The sequence below is a fragment of the Oreochromis niloticus genome, linkage group LG4 (genome assembly GCF_001858045.2).
Source record: "Oreochromis niloticus isolate F11D_XX linkage group LG4, O_niloticus_UMD_NMBU, whole genome shotgun sequence".
Taxonomy (NCBI): Eukaryota; Metazoa; Chordata; class Actinopteri; order Cichliformes; family Cichlidae; genus Oreochromis; species Oreochromis niloticus.
The window spans coordinates 1,018,892-1,041,552 of record NC_031969.2 but is presented as its reverse complement, the minus strand read 5'-3'; the positions used below and the strand labels follow the sequence as shown (position 1 = coordinate 1,041,552).

General features: G+C 41.1%; 1 protein-coding gene across 1 annotated transcript in view; it reads right to left on the bottom strand.

Annotated features, from left to right (window-relative positions):
* The window catches only part of LOC100693931 (TANK-binding kinase 1-binding protein 1), an 84,897-nt gene that overhangs the window by 23,090 nt on the left and 39,146 nt on the right, over nt 1-22,661 (bottom strand). Inside the window, exons 2-10 of the mRNA XM_019355253.2 lie at nt 6,082-6,322; nt 5,839-5,970; nt 5,053-5,157; nt 4,784-4,934; nt 2,684-2,877; nt 2,077-2,144; nt 1,879-1,985; nt 654-826; nt 272-553 (exon numbers count right to left, since the gene is read on the bottom strand). Coding sequence (XP_019210798.1) covers nt 272-553; nt 654-826; nt 1,879-1,985; nt 2,077-2,144; nt 2,684-2,877; nt 4,784-4,934; nt 5,053-5,157; nt 5,839-5,970; nt 6,082-6,322 — 1,453 coding nt within the window. The remainder of the gene's footprint in view (nt 1-271; nt 554-653; nt 827-1,878; nt 1,986-2,076; nt 2,145-2,683; nt 2,878-4,783; nt 4,935-5,052; nt 5,158-5,838; nt 5,971-6,081; nt 6,323-22,661) is intronic.

The following is a 22,661-nucleotide window of genomic DNA, read 5'->3' as shown; positions in this document are numbered from 1 at the left end:
GTACGTACCTGGGCCCACCTACTACGCTTGCAAAGGTAAATGATTGGCTAGAATCCAAAGTGTATGACATCTCAGTAAAAAAAAAGCACCGAAATAAAGCACTGAAATGTGCGCTACTTTTAGGTCTGGTTACTACCGTTTATGTCAGTATGGCACCGGATACCAGTACCCATCCCTACCCAGCACTCACTGCTAAAATGGGTTACCAACCGTCGTTTCATCATAACATCTGAAAAACAAGAACTAAGTGAATACAAGTTCTACTTCTCACCTCAGCAGCCACAGGAAAGTCCAGGTCAAGAACACAGTGACGAGGACTGTTGCTCAGGCCGCTGTCAGCACACCTTTCTATGCCCCTTCCTCCTCCTCTCTCCACTCCAGCTCCGTGAGCTGATGCTGGTCTGACCAAACCCACGAGTGAGGTACAGAGCTGACTTTTGGTTTGGCTGTAAGCCTGCATGTCCCCATGGACGTGCCTGGGTTTGGGAAGCGTAGATACTGGGTCCCTTAACAGGTGAACTGGGGGCTTTTGGTTGACTGATGTGTCAGATACCTTGGAAACGGGAGGCAAAGATCAGTACAAAATAAAATACATAAAAATATTTCACAATATAGTTGTCATTTTCATGTTCTACTAAAATGTGGAGCCTAACCTCTGAGTAACTTCGGCGACCCTGGAACTTAGCTCGTAGGCGGCTGCTAGTCTGCTGATGGGAATAGGAGGTGGGCCCTTCAGTTGAGGACATAGGCGATAGGGGAGTGGGGAGGAGTCTGTCAGGGGAGTGTGAGGCACGCTGGGAAGAGGTTGGGGAGAGATGCTGAGGAGCTGTGCAAGAGGGAGAGAAAGATGAATAAAGAAAGGAAATAACAGACCTGAGATAAACTTCTGCTTTGTCTAAACATAACACCAGTCATTACACAAAATTACACATTACTACATAGTTCTGAGTTTAAAGACTAGATGACTAGAGAGCGGCTAAGTGAGGAAGTAAGGCTGGAGGTGGAGATTTAGTGTAATTTCATGTTGCTGTAATGTAATGGTGATTGCTAAAGTAGGCTGGTGAAGATAGAAAAATGTTACATGTAGAAATTCTTGTACATAGGACACACAAGAGAGAATATTTCATTTTTACAGAGTCCATTTACATTGCACTTCTAGCAACAAGAGAGCATATACATATACCAATGGAAGAGTACCAAATCGTATTACTTTGCTGACATACACTGATTTAGCCTACCTTGATATGTGCAGATAGATATGAACTAAAATCATAGTTTTGCTTGGTTCTTGATTACCTTCATTTATCCTTATTACCTTTCTTTTCAATTTCATTATTGTATTTTCAAGCTTTTTGTTAAATGTGTAAGAACTGTGAAGACTATCAGCAAGCAAAATCAATAGCTAACTTAGTGGCTGTAGGGTTTGTCCCATAGATAGTTCACTTAAGTTTACTGTGGGTGCTGACATGTGTCCAACAAGTTACTGCATAGCTTCCAATCAAGTAGAATCCAAGTAGAAGTTGCAGTGGCCATGGTATGGTCATCTTTACAGATGACTGATTATACCTCCTGCAGTCTGATGTGACTCAGAGGATGTTTGAACTCTTCCATCATGACCCAACAACTTCACAGCTAACATGAGTTGCTATAAACTATCAGCTATCAACTAAGATGAAAGAAAGTAGATGTTTATTACTGTTTCACTGTAACACTTGAGCCTCGGTACAAAAACTGTTCCAGTAAGTGGGTACAGTACATGCAATTAAAATGAAAAACTTTCAAGCTGGTAGAGACTTTTAGCATATCTACAGGACAAGTCTCTCTGACAAATAGTCTACCATAAAATCCACAAATTAGTCACTCTTTCAGGTTACTTACCAGGCTCCTGTGAGACATGCTGCAGAAGGTCACTCTGCTTTGCAGCCAGACAGCGAACATGACCCAGCTCCTCTGTGAGCTCCGTGTAAGCTAATGCCAGGTTAACCCTGGAGCACACACACACAGACACATTCATACACACCCATAAGACAATGAACTATAAACTTCTATTTAAATATTCTTTGTAATTAGACTTACTGTTCATCGCCAGCTTTCTTTATCCATTCTACGTCACAGTGTTCACAGTGAGAAGACAGGTCCTGTGGCTGACACAGACACACAAGGATATGTGGTTAGAACTACCAAGCACTAAAGGAAAGCACGAGATGTGACTGAAAATGATAAATGTTTATAAATTAATATTATTATAAATTAATATTTGGGAGTATGTAAAATAAATCTTAAAGTCTATGCATGGGCTAAATGATTGAAAACCTTTAGTCTGGACTATCCTCAGTATCCTCCTTTTATCCACAGTCCTAACAATTTCTGAAGATTTATTCATTTAATTTAATTGAAGGGTTTTTGTTTTTTTTTACCACTATAACTCTGAAAGCCTGCAGCAAGTGGCAGTCTAGGACTGTAATTTGTTTGTTGAATTTGTTGAAAAATAACCTGACATATAATTGACAATAGCTGCAGCTTTTAAGCTTTAACATTAAAGCATGGCTGCATGGCAGCACACTTAGACATGGCTGCCTAAGTGTGCTTTGTTGAACCCACAGCAGTTGTGAGGTCACAATGTCCTGCAGTCCATCTATACTCGATCATGGCCAGGTAAGAATTTAAAGCAATTGAGAGGTACCTGTCTTTGTGCTTCCCGCAGCTTTGCTACCTCGTGCTGCAGCCTCTGGACCTCAGCCCTCATTGCCTTCTCTCTCTGAAAAGCCCCCTCAGCCTGGTTCTGCGCACCCTCCAGCTCAGCCTCCAGCTGCTGCACCTTCAGGTCCAAAAGGGCATCCAGACTGCAGGAGCTCTGCAGTGTCGGCCCTGAACCATCTGAAAAAAAAAAAAAAAATGAAAATGAAAAAAAGAAATGACAGCTTCACATATATCTCCCTGCTCTGGATTTCGCACTGTAACCCAGTTTGAGCAGCGTTAGCAAGGAAATGCTGTTCGGCAGGAAGCCACAGGGGGTGCTGGACATCATTAAAGAAAGCTGGGAGGAAGGTCCAAGCTCAGGTAAGAATGAAATTCAATATGTTCTGGACCTAAAAGCAAAGCTACACACACTGGGGAGGTTATCATGGGAAAATTTGCTCTAGACCGAGGAACATCAGCAGCACCTAAGATAATTTTTGCTGGGAGATAAATTGCTTGTATTGCTCCCTTCATCCAGCTCACCAAGTGGCAAAGGCTATTCTTGGTCACACGACAAGTGTTACCAACACATTGACTATGAAGTGGTGCTGTTGGAGCGGAGTGGAGCCACACAGATCTAACCCTAAACCTCCTTAAAGGATGGAGAGAGATTCAGACTACCACAAGGTGAATGAGTTTGATGCTTATCCCATGGTCTGGCTCGAAAAGCTTCTGGACTGGTTAGATCCTTCTCACTTTGACCAAGGGCTAATGGCAGATTCCCTTTTCTCCAGACTCTAAGGGGGGAAAAAACAGCTTTATCCACTCCTTAAGGATTTTACCAGTTCGTCACACTTCCTTTCGGCTTGTTTGGAGCCTCAGCTGCTTTCCAGTGCTGGGTGTTGCTTCCATGTGCTGCATATGCTGCCATCTACTTGCCATCTATTATCCATAGTGACACCTGGGGGTTGAATATACAGCGGGTGAGATCCTGGAGTCCCTGAGGTGGGCAGGGTTCACAGTCAACCCAAAGCAGTGGGATGGAGGGAGGTAAAGTATCTGGGATACCACTTGGAAGGCTGGCACGTGCACCCTTAAATGGACAAAACAGCAACCATCACATCATGCCCGTGTCCCAAAACCAAAAAGGAGATGAAGCGGTACTTAGGGCTGACTTGTTTTTACTGCAGGCTCTTTTAAAGTTTGCTTAGCTGACCAGCCCCTGACCTCACCTGAAAGTGTGTCCCAGAACTTTGTGGGTGGTCAACTCTGTTCACTGTTACCTCCATCCTGAGGTAACTGAGAACCTTCACAGACATACCTCCTTCTTATTCAACCTCTGTCCGGATCATGCCCTAGAGCAAATGTTCCATTGCAAGAAAGGATTCCCTTCTTGAATTATGACTTTGAAAATCCAACTATGATGAGCAGGTGTATCTAGACCACAGTAGAGACCAGCTCTGCCCTGAAGGGAGGAGAAAAGTAAAACCTGTCCTCGAAGGTTAGAATAAACAGGTCTCAGACTGCCTGAACACCCACACTATGACAGACAGATCATGGATGCTTGGCAGCACTACTAGGGTGTTTCACTAACACATGGAAGAACAATCCTAATCATGAAGGATCCTCAAAAGGGTCCAGTACCATCAAACCTGCTAATTACCTGCATCTCCACAACATAGAAGCTCTACTAAGGCATAGCAACCAAGCTGAATAGGCCCATGAGTAAACACATGAGCGCAGAGTGCATACTAGAGGGCCATCGCCCTCCAATAGTGGAGAAGACCAGACAGCATTGCTTGGATTGACTACAAGACAGACTATGACCCAATGCCACACACACTGTACAAGGCTAATAGTGCTCTATAGCATTCATCAGGAATGGCCCGCACTGCTGTTGGTACAGAAGAATAGCGGGAATAGAATATGTAAAGCAATGAATTTGTGAATCTGTTTTATTTTAAATAAAAAAATCCTGAACTATATCTATGACCGTTACAAACAGTATAGTTTCTACTTGCACTTTATGGATTAGGATATTTCTCCTACTGCTACCATAGATATTTATTTAAGCAGATGTGCCCCTGATATATAAAGAACCCACCTCTCAGTATGTCTAGACTGGCATGGAGTTGAGACTTATGTAAGTCTTTGCTGTGCAGCTCAGTGCTGAGTTTCTGCAGGGAACTATCTCTCTGCCTGAGAGCTGATTCGAGGATGCGGATCCTGTCCACGTGCTGCTCCACTAGAGTTGTCTGTTTCATACAAATAGAAACACAGCAAATTGCAACTGAAACCCAATCTGCTAGGAAATACCTCAGCACAAAATGCGTTTAACAGTAAAAACACATTATTATGTTTGTATGTATTTACCATTTTGTCTAAGTCTCTCTGGACATTGCTTTTCTCCAGGTGAATCTTCTCGTAAGCTTGGATGACTTCTTCCAGTCTCTCTTCTCTCTCTTTGCTCTTTTGGAGCTGAGAAAAATTATTTCTAACAATTTCAATTAATTCCCGAATGAAATACAGTATACTGCAGGTATCTAAATTTCAGGAAGATATGTTGTGATATAATTTTACATTTTAAAAGGAGAAAAGGTTCTTTCATTAAAGGCCCCCTAGTTATTGAGACATTTGTCATGGCTCAAATGTGTGTTATTGCTTTGCTGTTCCAAGAGGTAACCCCTAGGACTTTTTTTAGCATTTTTTTTTCAGTCTGAGGATCTGAAGTATGTCAATGAGGGCATGATAGTTAATCTAATCTGAAAATGAGAGACTTCCAGAACAGTTAATGTAATATTTCTCTTAAACTCCTTGAATTAGAGCTTCACTGTGCAAGTACAGTGCTTGTGGTCCTGACTGCTATGCAACATCATAACAGGACAGTCCTGCATATGTCTCATCACTGTTTTGCCTGATACTCGGCTGTGTGTTCACTATTTGTCAGATTACAAAAAATCCAAACAAGGCTGACAGAGAAAACCCCCCAACATGATTCACATAAGAGACTTGATTCAAATAGTGCAGAGTGGAACATGTTTGTACTGGATGGGGAGAATGGAATTGCAGATGCAGGTACACACTTTTAACTGGTGTCATATAAAAGGACTAAGACAACCCACTCATAGAAGTTGAAGAGTACTGCATGTTAATTTTTACCTCCTGAGTGAGGGAGTTGATCCTTTGTTGTAGGTTAGTGGTCTGTGACTGGATAGTGCTGGTGTCTTTGATGATGGGCTCACAGGAACAACACAGTATTGTCTCCTCTCCAAACTCAGTAATCATAGGGAACTGGGGGGCAGGGCACAAACAAAGCATTCCCAACACAGAAATGTTACTGTATGCTGTTTTGTGTATGTGTCTAGGATGTGTGGATATGTGTGTGTGCCTGCTGCTCTCCACCTTGACTTCGTAGTGTTCGAGTTTCCTTTTAATGCTACTGTTCTCCCTCTCCAGAGTGGCTAGTCGCACTTTGATGTCATGGTAGGCAGCAGCCAGGGCCAATCCAGACGGCGGATATATGTCTTCTGGCAGACGACTGGGTGACCAGTGGATGCCATGCGCAACCACATCATCTCTGAGGCCCTCTCCTCCTCCCAGCAGCCCCAGCTCTCCTCTGCTGAACAGATCCATCATCAGTGAGCTACAAGGGGAAGAGACAGAATGGGGGAGAATTGTAGAAATTGTAGAATTGTAGAAATTCTTCGCTCTGTTAAGTTACAATAAACTGATCCGTAAGGCCAGTAATGTTGTGGGGATGGAGCTGGACTCCCTTAAGGTGGTGTTGGAGAGGCGGATGTTGTCCAAGATAAAGACAATGTTGGATAATACCTCCCACCCACTCCACGACATGCTGGTCAGTCACAGGAGCACGTTCAGTGAGAGACTGAGATTACCAAAAAGCACCACTGAACGACACAGGAAATGATTCCTGCCGGTGTCCATCTCCCTGTACAACTCATCCACTTAACACACTGTATACTGCAATAGCTACACCCTTTTTGCACATGCTGTTCTTTCTTATTCAGCTATTCATCAATAAGTGACTCAGAGTCACCTATTATATATATATTATATTTTATATATATATATATATACATATATATATATATATATATATATATATATATGTATAATAGGTGACTCTGAGTCACTTATTGATAAATAGCTGAATAAGAAAGAAGAGCATGTGCATATATATATCTATATATATATAGATATATATATCATATATCCATAATTTGCACAAAAAAACACACAAAAAACATATTGCTCTACTGTCCTTCCTTTGCGATATGCACCAGTAAACTTCCTGACACCAGGATGCCAGGTTCTCATTCACAAAATGCAGCTTGCTTTTCTGGTATTGGATTGGCAGCTTCTGCCATCTGTCATTTGCAAAAATAAAAAAAATAAAAAAACACTTATGGGCACTGGGTTGCCAGTTTATTGCTCTACTATCCCTCCTTTGCAATTTGTAGTTGCAAAATTTTCTGGCACCAGGATTCAATTCAATTCACTTTTATTTATATAGCGCCAAATCACAACAGTCGCCTCAAGGCACTTTATATACATATATATATATATATATATATATATATATATATATATATAATATATATATATATATATATATATATATATATATATATGCATGGGTTTCTGGGTCGTGACCCAGTACTTTTAGTTCATGTTCACTGTTTATCTCCTGCCTGTTCTCACTTCCTGTTTTTCCCATGTCAGCTTGTGTCATTAGTCAGATTATGTTCAGCCCTGTACTCACCCGTTTCCAATCATTGTCATTATTCAACCTGTGTATTTAAGCTCCTGGGTTTCACCAGTTCTTTGTCGTGGCATTGATGTTCGTGTGATGTTATGTTGTCGTCCCGTTAGTGTTCTCTCAGTTCAGTCAGCCATTCAGTTGTCCAGCCAGTCAGTGTCCGTTCACCCTCTGTTCATCCACTCCTTATAATAAACCTTCACCAGTCTTAACCTACTTGCGAGTCCTGCGTTTGGGTTCCTTCTTCCTCGCCTCCACACAAAACCTGACAGATGTTGTTTTACCCCTTTTAGGGATCCTCTTTGATAGTTATTGTTCTGTCCTGTGTTGAACAGTGTGAATGAGTACATACTGTTAGCAGACTTTTTATTTGTACTGCAATCCATAGATTGCTATTAACTTCTTCATTCAGTAGGTGTGGGATAATGTCTGGTCCTGGCACTCTCCAACTCTTCATGCTATTGTTGGATACCTTCCTTTGTGATGCTGATCTCTTGGAGGTTGCTTTTTTCCTACTCTTAGGCCCACCAGCCACTTGGCATTGGTGTAGTGTGACACCTTTTTCTCTCAGATGTTCTTCTAATATTGCTTATTTTCAGTTCTGGGTAGGTGTCCCCCTTGTAGCTGACAATACACCATGAAAGATGAAAGAATAAATGAAAGAATGAAAGAATAAATGGCCTGTTCTCCATAGATCCCTATGGAGAACAGGCCATTTATTCTTTTGGCCTCTGCTTCTCTGGTATATCTCTTCAGCTAAGTGACCAGAGCTGTGAGTCTCTGTATGGTATATTCCAGACCCTCTGTTATGGAAACCCTGTTGTGCCTCTTTATCATTAGTTAGCTAACATCCTTCCTGATTTTGGCTTCCAATCTTCTTTTTCTTTGTATCTGTGAAGGTTCATCTTATACCGAAGTGCTTCTAGGCAGTGATGTAAATGAGCTAAATGGTTTTAGTAATACTGTTAGTGGGGATGGTGCCCAAAGCATCTGCAAGCATCTCCTATAGTTAACGTTGTCTCTGAGCCCCAGGCTCACTATCTTGTGCCAGATGCCAGATTCCTTCATATATCCATAATTTGCACAAAAAAACACACAAAAAACATATTGCTCTACTGTCCTTCCTTTGCGATATGCACCAGTAAACTTCCTGACACCAGGATGCCAGGTTCTCATTCACAAAATGCAGCTTGCTTTTCTGGTATTGGATTGGCAGCTTCTGCCATCTGTCATTTGCAAAAATAAAAAAAATAAAAAAACACTTATGGGCACTGGGTTGCCAGTTTATTGCTCTACTATCCCTCCTTTGCAATTTGTAGTTGCAAAATTTTCTGGCACCAGGATTCAATTCAATTCACTTTTATTTATATAGCGCCAAATCACAACAGTCGCCTCAAGGCACTTTATATTGTACAGTAGATAGATACAGAGGAAAAACCCAACAATCATATGACCCCCTATGAGCAAGCACTTTGGCGACAGTGGGAAGGAAAAACTCCCTTTTAACAGGAAGAAACCTCCAGCAGAACCAGGCTCAGGGAGGGGCGGGGCCATCTGCTGTGACTGGTTGGGGTGAGAGAAGGAAGACAGGATAAAGACATGCTGTGGAAGAGAGACAGAGGTTAATAACAGGTATGATTCAATGCAGAGACGTCTATTAACACAGTGAGTGAGAAAGGTGACTGGAAAGGAAAAACTCAATGCATCATGGGACTACATCTATTGCAGCATAACTAAGGGAGGATTCAGGGTCACCTGGTCCAGCCCTAACTATATGCTTTAGCAAAAAGGAAAGTTTGAAGCCTAATCTTGAAAGTAGAGATAGTGTCTGTCTTCCGAATCCAAACTGGAAGCTGGTTCCACAGAAGAGGGGCCTGAAAACTGAAGGCTCTCCCTCCCATTCTACTTTTAAATACTCTAGGAACAACAAGTAGGCCTGCAGTGTGAGAGCCAAGTGCTCTAATAGGGTGATATGGTACTACAAGGTCGTTAAGATAAGATGGGGCCTGATTATTTAAGACCTTGTATGTGAGGAGCAGGATTTGAATTCAATTCTGGATTTAACAGGGAGCCAATGAAGGGAAGCCAAAACAGGAGAAATATGCTCTCTCTTTCTAGTCCCTGTCAGGACTCTTGCTGCAGCATTTTGGATTAATTGAAGGCTTTTCAGGGAGTTTTTAGGACTTCCTGATAATAGTGAATTACAGTAGTCCAGCCTAGAAGTAATAAATGCATGAACTATGTCTGTGAAGGTTCTCAGTCATCCAGGTCATCGTAGTCAAAGGAGTTTGCCCACTCACATCCTGGGCCATCTGACCTCAGGAATTCACATGACAAGGTGGGGCCAGGTTTCACAATGAGCTCACCCGAAACCCTGGCTGATTAGGTCCCACACCCGCTTTCACACCTTGGCTCATGTGATTAGAGGATCACCAGGGGGTCCTTTGTCCCTCTTTGGGGGGATACTCCCACTGGGTTTAAATCTGGGACTCTCGGCCATTTGACCTTAGAACTGAAGAAGCTTCTCGGATGAGAAGTGAAACGTCTTCAAGCAACTTAAAGAAGTCCAGACGCTTTTCTTTGCAAACTCCTTTGACAATGCATGAACTAGTTTTTCAGCATCACTCTGAGACAGGATATTTCTAATTTTAGAAATGTTGCACGAATGGAAGAAATCAGTCTTACATATTTGTTTAATATGTGCATTGAAGGACATGTCCTGGTCAAAAATCACTCCAAGGTTCCTCACAGTGTTACTGGAGGCCAAGGTAATGCCATCCAGAGTAAGAATCTGGTTAGGTACCATGTTTCTAAGATTTTGAGGGCCGAGTACAATAACTTCAGTTTGATCTGAATTAAGAAGCAGAAAATTGGACTTCCGGTGTGACGGTAGAGCAGTATGGTCGCATAAGTACAGAGCTCCCACAAGCCAAGTAGATAAACTCCGCTAAAACACGAATTAAAGCGTGAGACAAAACAACTTTGGAAGATGAGCGGAGGGACAACAAAAGTAAAGAATAAAAAAACTACGGACACCCAAGGTAAAGACATAAAACATCCGAACAATGAGGACAAGCTAGCACCCGAAGCTAATATGGCCGCGTTTCAAAACGGACTGGATTGTATTAGCAAACAAATTCAATCCCTCCAAAACGAATTGAAATCAGACTTCATGACATTCAAAGAAGAAATTACCGGCCAAATGAGACACGAACTGTCTAAATTCAAAGAAGACATCGACCAGAAGTTTAAGAGCATGACTACAGAACTTAAAGAACAAGAAGGGAAATTAGAAGCCGCACTGACCCGCACGGAAGAAATAGAGACGTGGAGCCACGAGGCCAATCAAACCCTCACAGAACTAATGAGAGAACAAAAATCGATGATGACCAAATTGGATGACTTGGAACTGCGATCCAGACGTAACAATCTGGGGATCTACAGAATACAAGAGGGAGCCGAATCTAAGGCAGAATCGCTGGCCCAGTTTCTGGAAATCTGGCTCAGAGAGCAGCTTAATATTAACATCAACCTCCAGATTCAATGCGCACACCGAGCGTTAACCCCGAAACCGGCAGCGGGTCTCCCCCCAAGGTCAGTCATTGTCAATTTCCAACAATTCACAACTAAAGAGATAATACTTAAAAAGGCATGGGAAAAGAAAATAGTCACTCTGGACGGAAGCAGGGTTTATTTTGACCACGACTACTCAGCGAGAATGGTGCAAGAACGTAAAGCATACGTGAATATCAAAAAGATATTAAAGAAAGAAGGCATCCGTTTTCAGACTCCTCTCAGCAAGATGCGAATCCACTGGCCAAATGGAGTGAAAACTTATGGCAACGCAGAGGAGGCTGCTAACGACCTGCAAGAGAGAGGATACAACGTGGAAAAAGGGATAAACAGCCGGGAGAGAGAGAGCACTGAAGGACGTCTGTCAACTGGGGCAGCGACATGGAACCGGTCCGGCCCACGTATGCTGGGGTGGCTAGCAGGCGAGCTCGAGAGAGACTTCAAGAATTTCAGCATAACGATAACAATGCCTGAGAGGCGTATATGGAGACGTATGACAACAAGATGGATTCAAGGTGTGTCTGGTAGGATTATATGGAAACACAAAGTTGGCCAGGGATGGACAGTACACAATAATAAGGACTAGTATGAGTGTGACAATCTTTCGTGAGTCATATCTCATTACTGGAGGGGGGCCCTTTCAATATGAGAGACATACCCCCCAAAAACAAAGAGAGGAACAACAACTATGTACAGATAAGTCCTCTTATCTGTACATAGTTAAACTGAGTTGTAATTTGTTAATGAAAATGTTTTGTTTAAACAAGGGTTCAATGGGGTGCCTGTGGGGGTCTCAAAAGATAGCTAGTAGATCGCAAAAGGATAATGCTCACTACTCATGAAGAAATAAAGTGTATGTCCTTAAATGTTAATGGAATTTGTAACCCAGTTAAAAGAGCCAAGATTATCACTAAACTGAAAAAGGAGAAGACACAGATAACTTTCCTACAAGAAACTCATTTATCAAAAATAGAACACGAAAAATTGAGGAAATTTGGGTTCAAAAACACCTTTTACAGCTCTCATACAAACTCTAGGAAAAGAGGGGTTGCAATTCTCATAACTAATTCCCTTAAGTTTCAATCTCACAAAGAAATAAAGGATAAGGAAGGTAGATATGTTATTGTGAAAGGTGTGATTAATCGAACAATGGTCACATTGATGAATGTGTATGCCCCCCCTGAAAGTAATAAGGAATACTTTAAATTAATTTTTGATATTCTTGTGCTAGAAGCAGAAGGTATATGCATTTGTGGAGGAGATTTCAATGTGATATTAGATAGTGATTTGGACACAACCAGCCTGAAGAAAAATAAAAATTCAATTCCAAAATTAGTAAGATATACATTGGAAGACATTAACTATTTTGATGTCTGGAGAGCTTTGCATCCGCTACAGAGGAATTATAGTCATTATTCAGCAACACATTATGTATATTCAAGAATAGACTACTTCTTTATGCGAAAAGGGAATCGAGATATAATAGCAGATTGTTGGATTGGAGTGGCAGATGTGTCGGATCATAGTGCTATCTACTTAAAAATCTATCTTAAAGGTAGACCAAAAAACACAATATGGAGACTAAATGTGGGGCTATTAAAGTTCTAATGTTTAATTGTACACCAACTCAAAATCTTAAGGAATGGGAAATAAAGTGGGAGGCAAAAACCCTTAAATATTTAGGTATAAATATAACCAAAAACTATGCCAAACTATATCAAAGTAACTATGGACATATAAATAACAGGATAAGGCAGGATATGGAAAGATGGAATACATATCCGTTAGGATTTAGTGACAGGATAAATGTGATAAAGATGAATATCTTACCACGCTTGTTATATTTATTCCTCTCTCTTCCGATAAGCATACCTCAAACCCAATTCTCAGAATGGGATAAGTATATATCTAGATTTGTCTGGGAAGGCAAGCGGCCAAGAGTACGATACACTACTTTACAGCTCACTAAGGAGAAAGGAGGAATGTCGCTTCCTAATTTAAAAGAATATTTTCGTGCTGCACAGATACGCCAGATAACATATTGGTGTAGTGACGATTACGGGGCTCGCTGGAAGGATGTTGAGCTCCCCACACTCAATGTCCCAATTCAAACAAACATGGGTATAAAAAGATCCCTGAATACATAACTAAAGACCAAGATAGGAACCCGATAATATCCTTTACATTAAATGTATGGTATGATACAGTAAAGGAGTTAAGAGTTGGTAAAGAGCTTGGTTTGCTAAAATGGATAGCCTTCGATGAAGAATTTAGACCAGGAAAACTGGATCTTGGTTTTAAAAATTGGAATGAAAAGGGAATCACAGCAATTTGTTTATTAATCAAAAAAGGAGAAATTAAAAGTTTTGAAGAATTAAAACGAGAATACAACTTAAAAAACAAGGATTTTTTTAGATACTTACAGGTGAGAGATTACTTTAATAAAAACATAAAAATAAAGGAAGACAAAATCCATCCTATTATAAAAATAATTATGCTAGCATATAAAAGTGTTATTTCAAGAACAGTGTCTACCCTATACAAATGTTTGATGGAATCAAGACAGGAATCAACTGTATATGTTAAAGTAAAATGGGAAAGAGAGCTGAATGAAGAAATCACTGAGAAGGTGTGGTATGAAACATGGAAAGAACATAAGAATACAACTCACTCATTAAAGTGGAGAGAATTCATCTGGAAAAATCAAATTCGCTACTTTATTACACCTAAGATTAAAAATAAACAAACCAATACACAACAACAATGTTGGAGGCTGTGTGGATGGGATGAACCAGACCATACACACTAGTGATGCGCGAATCATGAACGAATCGTTCAATACTCGAGAATCACTTTACTGACTCGTGAATCATGATTCACAAGCGCAACTGACTCACTGACTCATCCCTGTTGCTGTTAGCAAACTAATTTCATTAGTAGAAATATATCTAGCTTATAAATCAAATTGTGAAGAAAAACACAACATCCAGTATCTTAACAAAAACATTTCTGCTCTGAACTGGAAGAAAAAACCCTGAGTAGAAGCTCACATCAAGACAATAGCTCCTCGGTTCACAGTAGTATCGCTCTGCTAACATGCTAACAGCACATTTGAGCTACTCACCCCCTCCCTTCCTGCGCTGAATCGTAGGGGAAGCAAATCACTCAGGACTCACTAACCCCCTCCCTCCTGTGCTGAATCGTAGTGTAAGCAAATCACTCAGGACTCACTAACCCCCTCCCTCCTGTGCTGAATCATAAAGCGCGCGAATCACTCATGACTCGCTCACCCCCTCCCTCCTGTGCTGAATCATAAAGCGCGCGAATCACTCATGACTCGCTCACCCCCTCCCTCCTGTGCTGAATCATAGAGCGAGCGAATCACTCATGACTCGCTAACCCCCTCCCTCCTGTGCTGAATCATAGAGCGAACGAATCACTCACTCACTCACTCACTCACCCCCTCCCTCCTGGCTCGCAGCTACTTCTTCTTCTTCTTGGTTGGCAACCAATGTTAAGGCGCACTACCGCCCCCTGGCTCACAGCTCAGTGGACATTTAGATGAGAAAATATATATTTGACACATGTAAGGAAAATACTAATAAAATAAAAATAAACAAAATAAATGTTCCCTTTAGAAATTCTTTTGCTCTTTTTTGCTATATAAAATAGTTGTTTTCTTTAAGAATCACTCATCTTAGCAGTAGGATTTACATTAAAAGAGAAACAAATTAAGTTTGAGTGAAAATGTACATTTTTTGCACTCTGGTCAACTGACTCAGTGACTCAAATGACTCAAAAAACCTGATTCACTTTGGTGAGTGACTCATTAAAACTCGATTCAGTAAAAAGAATCAAATTTACCATCACTAATACACACATTTTCTGGAAATGCAGAAAAATTCACACTTTCTGGGTCAAAATTCACTCAGCTCTCTGTGATATATTAGGTTATATAGTTCCTAGAACCTGCCTTGTTTTGTATCTAGGATACTTGGAAGGTACTCTAGATGTAAAGGATCGTTACCTGGCTAAGATTCTCCTTTTGGCAGCAAAGAAGGCCATCACCAAAAACTGGCTTAAGACAGAAACACCAGGAAAGAAGCAGTGGGTAGCAATTGTGGAGGACATTATGGAGATGGAGAACTTTACATATAAACTGAAATTAAAGGAAGAACGCTTTTTGAAGGACTGGGGAAAATGGTTGACGTACAACAAAAGGGAAAAACAAACAACAAAAAAAGACAGCTGAATGAAGATGGGCATACAAAAAAAGAGAATTTGAAATGAATGATTGAAATGTTTGACACCACAGGCATGTTTCCTTTTTCTTTCTTTTCTTTTCTTTTCTTTTCTTTTACTTTATCTTATTTTTCTAATTATTATTATATATGTATTTATATTTTTATACATATATATATATTGTTTGTTTCTTTTTCTTTCTAATTTCTCTGCTTTTTTTCCCCTTAAGTTTGTGACTCTCTTAGTATTCTATTATTCTGAAGAAACTGTATGTGTATTAGACAAGTGAGTTGTTTAAATAAATAAAATAAAAAGTAAAAAAAAAAAAAAAAAAGAAGCAGAAAGTTAGCGGCCATTCAGGTCTTTATGTCTTTAAGACATTCCTGCAATTTAACTAATTGCAGTTTAACTAATTGGTGTGTGTTATCTGTCTTTATAGATAGATAGAGATGGGTGTCATCTGCATAGCAGTGAAAATGTATGCTAAGTCTTCTAATGATACTGCCTAAGGGAAGCATGTACAGTGGAACCCCAACTTACGAAATTAATTCGTTCCAGAGGGTCTTTCGTAAGTCACCTTTTTCCATCGCCTTTTGAGTGAGGCGATGCTGGCTGAAGACGAAGTTCTTGGTGGAGGCTGAAGAAAGCATATGTATGCATGCATACATATGTACGTCTACATGTACATAACATTATGGAATTTAATTTAAACATTAAAACTAAAACTTACATTTATGTTAATTAATGTGCGTACACTGTGCAATGATATTTTTTTTAAACTTGCTCATATTTATGCCTTATGCCGGCCCCATTATGAATGAACGATAGGCTAATTGCAAACGAAAAGCACACGAAATAGCGCACTGCAACAACAATACGTCTTTCACGTGGAACAGCGAAACGCATTTCGCAAACGGATTTCATTACACGGGCATTTTGTCTTACCACGGGCAAAAATCTGCCTTCGTAACTTGAATTTGTCGTTAAATGGGGTCTTCGTAAGCTGGGGTTCCACTGCATAATGTAAACAGAATTGGTCCCAGCACTGAACCCTGTGGAACACCATAGTTGACCTCAGTGTGTGAAGAGGACTCTCCATTTACATGCACAAATTGGAGTCTATTAGATAGATATGATACAAACCACTGCAGTGCAGTACCTGTAATACCTACAGCATGTTCTAATCGCGCTAATAGGATATTATAGTTATCAGTATCGAACACTGCACTGAGGTCTAGCAGGACAAGCACAGAGACGAGTCCACTGTCAGAGGCCATAAGAAGATCATTTGTAACCTTCACTAAAGCTGTTTCTGTGCTGTGATGAGCTCTGAAACCTGACTGAAACTCTTCAAATAAGCCATTCCTCTGCAGATGATCTGTTAGCTGTTTGACAACTACTCTTTCAAGGATTTTTGATATGAAAGGAAGGTTGGAGATTGGCCTATAATTAGCTAAGACTGCTGGGTCTAGAGATGTTTTTTTTTTAAGTAAAGTTTTAACTACAGCCAGCTTGAAGGCCTGTGGTACATAGCCAATTAATAGGTTGATCATATTTAAGATTGAAGCATTAATTAATGCTTAATATTTTCTTCAATCAGTGATGAATAGTAAGATGTTCTGGCTTTGCGGAGGGCTTTCTTATAAAGCAACAAACTAGTTCTCCAGACTAAATGATGATCCTCTTAATTTTTGACACGCCATTTCCTCTCCAGCTTACGAGTTATCTGCTTTAGGCTACGTGTTTGAGAATTATACCACGGAGCCAGATACTTCTGATTTGAGGCCTTAGTTTTCACTGGAGCTACAGCATCCAGAGTCATATGTAGTGAGGAGGTAAAATTATTAACAAGATAATCGACCTCTGTTGGAGTAGCGTTCAGATAGCTGCTCTGCTCTGTGTTGGTACAGGCCATTGAAGATGATAACAGTGGGTGGATTATATTCTTAAACTTAGTTACAGCGCTTTCAGAAAGACATCTACTGTAATAAAGTCTACTACCCACTGCCCACTGCTGGTAATCAATTATTGTAAATGTAAATGTTATCAGGAAATGATCAGACAGGAGAGGGTTTTCAGGAAACACTGTTAAATTTTCAGTTTCTATACCATATGTTAAAACAAGATCTACAGTGTGATTAAAGTGGTGGGTGGGTTCTTTTACATTTTGAGAGAAGCCAATTGAGTCTAATAACAGATCAAATGCCATGTTGAGGCTGTCATTTTTAGCATCTACATGGATGTTAAAATCACCCACATGAATTATTTTATCTGAACTGAGCACTAAATCAGATAAAAAGTCTGAGAAATCAGACAGAAACTCTGTGTAAGGCCCAGGTGGACGATAGATGGTAACAAGTAAGACTGGTTTCTGAGTTTTACAGCTGGGGTGGACAAGGCTAAGCATCAGGCTTTCAAATGAATTAAAAGTCTGTCTTGGTCTTTCGTTGATTAATAGGCTGGTGTGAAAAATTGCTGCCACACCGCCCCTTCGGCCTGTGCTTGGATGCCAGTCTCTCTTCCCTCTATCCCTTTTTCACAAATGTAGCAGCAAGCTTTCCCCACTGGGATTCCAGTTTCCCTCCATCTATACATCTTTCACAAAATATAACAGTGCACATTCCTGGCACAGTGTTGCCAGTCTTCTCTGCCATCTATCCTGCATTCACAAAGCACCACCCAAACCCTCATGTACTGGCATGCCAGGTTCTGTCCTCTATCGCTCCTTTTAAGACATCTGAACTCTGCTGTGCGCATAATTCCTCAAGGCTTCCCTTTACTTCTCAAGTGCTCTCACTAGCGTCATCTAAACGCTCCCTCCTTGACACAGTCATCCAAGACAGCTCTCCAAGCAGACTCACAATTCTGGCGACATCCAAAATGGCATTTTCATCTTCTATGAGGTTTAGCTGTTCGCGCTTGGTGGAATTCTACTTGGCTCTCTGCTGGTTTTGGGGGTTATGGATGGCGGTTCTCCTGTAATCAGTCTTTCAATTCATAAACATACTGCAGCAGACCCGTCTACATTTCCATGCTTTGCAGCATCTTTTATTGCTGTTGCTGTCACGTTACACATACACACAGCTGCAGCATTTCAGCGCACAGCTGAACTCTTCACGAATGACAACAACAACACAGACCAGACAGGACCCAGTACGGACTTTAAAGCCGGCGAGGCGTATATGCGGATGCCGCTAAGGTGCGTCCGCCTCCGCTGCAGCGGCACTGAGGCCAGGGAGCCATGCTCCCAAACCTACTTTAGAGGGAATCTGCCCAGAACGTTGGCACCCCTGACTTGTCCAGCGGCGACGGCGAAGCTCGTCCAGAGGTTGGCCACGTGGCAAGCGATGGTGCAGGTTCCACAACAGAAGGTCCTGAAAGCTGAAGGCTCTGCCTACCATTATACTTTTAAAGAATCAGAAGTCACCTCTATTAGGGTGAGATGGGACTAGGTCTTTACAATAAGATGGAGCCTGATCATTGAAGTATGTGAGGAGAAGCATTTTAAATGTATCTGTGAAGGTTCTCAGTCATCCAGGTCATCGTAGTCTAAGGAGCTTGGAAATAAAAGCGTCTGGACTTCTTTAAGTTTTCTTGAAGACGTTTCACCTCTCATCCAAGAAGCTTCTTCAGTTCTAAGCGCAATTGGTTGAGAGTCCCAGATTTTAAGCCTTATGGGAGTGTCCTCAAGAGGGTCATGGACCCCATATTGATCCTCTACCTAATCACACGAGCCAAGGTGTGAAAACAGTGTGGGACACAATCAGCCAAGGTTTCAGGTGAACCCATAGTGAAACCTAGCCCCACCCTATCATGTGATTTAGATTATTTATTGAGGTCAAATGGCCCAGGATGTGAGTGTTATATGTTAAGGTGTCTGGGAAGGGATCTCAAAAACTGGATTATAGACATCAGACTGTTGGTGTCGTAGCCACCTCCTCTTTCACTCCTCTTTCAATCCATTTGTCTTCTCTGTCCAAAATTTTAACATTGGCATCCTCGAAAGAGAGACCTTTACACTCAGCTGTACATCTGCATCTGAAGGATAAATGATCTCTTTTTTACAATCCAGATAACCCAGGGGAAAAAGCTGTTTGTGAGTCTGGAGGTGTGAGACCCTTATAAACCTAAGGTACCGTCTGGAGGGCAGCGGGTCAAACAGGTGGTAGGCAAGATGCAAGGGGCCACCTGTGATGGCCCTTGTTTTCCTGAGACAGGAGGAGCAGTTGATGGCCTCCAGGAGTGGCGGAGGACAGCTAAAAAAAATAAAATAAATAAAAAATAACAATTTTTTCAGCAGTGTTAGCCTCTGTGCATGCTTCCTGTTCTCATCTGTGGGCCCTGCGTACCAGACACCCAGGCAATAGCCTGTCATGATCGTGGGAGTGTCCAGTAATTTTAATTCAATTCAATTTTATTTATATAACGCCAAATCACAACAACAGTCGCCTTGAGGCGCTTTATATTGTACAGTTTTTACCTGTATCTCTCCACCTGTCGTCCATCAGTGGCAATCAGCAGGATAATAATAATGCATTGGATTTATATAGCGCTTTTCAAGGCACCCAAAGCACTTTACAATGACATTATTCATTCACGCTCACCTTCACACACTGGTGGAGGTAAGCTACAGTTGTAGCCACAGCTGCCCTGGGGCAGACTGACAGAAGCGAGGCTGCCATATCGCGCCATCGGCCCCTCTGGCCAACACCAGTAGGCGGTAGGGTAAAGTGTCTTGCCCAAGGACACAACGACCAGGACAGAGAGGCCAGGGATCAAACCAGCGACCTTCCGGTTACAGGTGCCCTTCCCAACCCCCTGAGCCATGGTCGCCCGATGGTACCTAAGACCAGCATTGACCAGTTCATCAGTTACCTCATGCCTGTCCTTCTGCCTACCGACTCTTCTGGATTATAGGAACACAAAATTAGAACGCCACTCACTTATCATGTGGACGTTCACCCAGCTACATTCCTCCAGAGCCTTACGGCCTGCAAGTATGCCACAAAATCAGAAACCGGCATCTCACCAGTTACCATTCTACCTACACTACCTACAAAAGAGCGTGACATAGACAAAAGATAAATAAACATGAAGACAAGACTGACTAAGCACGGAAGATCTAAGAGAAAGGCAGCCTTGACAAAGGGAACACAGGAGGACAGATAAAACAACCTTGAAGAAAATCTAAAAATGATAACTATAAATACCAAATATGAACAAAAACACAACCTAAGTAAAAATATAATATTGCACAAACTAAAAACTGAACACTTCAACAAACTAAGTTAAACAGAGAATATCACACACACAGCTGGATAAGCAATTAAAATCCAGGGAGGTCCTACCTCACAACTTACAGAACTCAAAAAATCTGAGGGGGGTAATTAACCAATGCGCAGCTACACTTGTATATAATATATTATAACTTATATGTATAATGTATTTTAGGTACTTTTTACGGTGGCTGGGAAGTGCAAATCGCAACAAATTAAAAATCCGCAACAAATTAAAATCCACAACAAATTAAAAATCCACAACAAATTAAAAAACCGCAACAAATTAAAATCCACAACAAATTAAAAATCCGCAACAAATTAAAAAACCGCAACAAATTAAAAATCCACAACAAATTAAAAATCCGCAATGAGAAGGGATATTTTACTGTTATTTTATCACTGCATTAGAATCATATAATAAGCGTTGCATTAAAGCATTTATTGAAGCTATTGACATTACATTAACGTTTGTATTACAGTGATTGTTATAACCTCATGTTGATCTTCTATTTACAGGTGTTAGTATAATCATATAATCTTTCATTGCAGGTGTAACCATGATCATCTTTATACATATTGCCGCTTGGTGCTTATTATGGAGTTGTGCTCACGTCAGTAAGGGTTAAAAGCTACAGTCAGCGGGATGTCTGGCTGATCTATTGAGTGAAGTGACGTAGAGCGTAGAAGGCCGCACATGCTTACAAAACACATATACCATGTTATTCATCATGATCCTTTATTCATTTATATTCTTTTATTAAGCTTTGAATAGTGGCATTTGATTAGAACATTTATTTAACATATTACATGTATGGTTTCAGTTAGGTTATTGCACACATGAAGAGTTGGCCTCTGTCCTTATAGACAGAGTAAATGCTGAGGTCGAGGCACACACGCACACACACAAGCAGTAGTTAAACTCATGTGTAGGGGAGAGTTCAAATATTTAAATAACAATCTGCAAAGCCTTGTAGCTGTTTGATTATGCTTGCAGGAGAGACTGTTTGTTCCAGGGGATAAGCAGAGTTAGAAGATTACCGGGAAGGATCTGGCCTCGGGAAGAAGAAGATGTTCTTTTAATGTGTTAAAAGTTGTCAACATTGATTGTATTGCACCTACTTTACGCATGAGGGGGCGTTCCAATACCCTGATTTTCTTAAAAACTATTGTTGTGTGGTTTTCGGTGAGAGATCTTATGCTGTCTGCGTGCAGTGTTCATCTCCCACACGTGAGTTCATTAAAATCATCGTTTGACTTGACCCGGTCGGACCAGTGTTGTTATTTTGGTTTTCCTCCTGTATCCATCCCCAATATTTTGAACTCGTGACAGCAACAAATTAAAAATCCGCAACACATTAAAAAACCGCAACAAATTTAAAAAACGCAACAAATTAAAAATCCTTGACAGAAAGGGATTGTCTGAAACACCGGAAGTGACACAACGATTAGCCTAATAGGTCTTTTGGAGCGTGATGTCACGAGAGGGAGCGTGGCCAGGATTTTTGGTTGAGGAACCATGTTTCTGGGTCAAACAAAACACTAGCGAAAGAGGAGCGAAAGCACACGGATAACACCAGCTATGGTTCGTACTTGCTGTGCGGTCGGTTGTAATGTTAGATCGCACGACCGGCAAGGGAATAAGGTTGAAAATGGTTTATCTTTTCATTCTTTCCCCACCTGGAAGCAACATGAGGCAGCTCATGTATCGGATGTTACCAAAAGAAGGCGTCTAGTCTGGATAGCAGCTGTGAGACGAGCTGATATCCAGTTCTCTTCCATCTCCAAATATCTGTTGGTGTGCTCCAGACATTTTCATTCCGGTAAGTTATAGATATGTTCATATCACTCTTTATCCGGTCTTTAAGTCTGACGTCACTAGCCGTGTCTGGGCTCAAACTCCGCTGCAGGTCCATAAATCACACGATCACTGTGGCATCACTGAGAGTTGAAAAACTATCTAAAGTCTTTCATCTGTAATAAAATGATCAGCGTTCTGCTCTACCATGTGTAACAATTGAGTTTATCATCCAGGCATCCATGAACCTGCGTTATGTTGCGCGAGCTTCTAAGGCTACGTTCACACTGCAGGTCTTAATGCTCAATTCCGA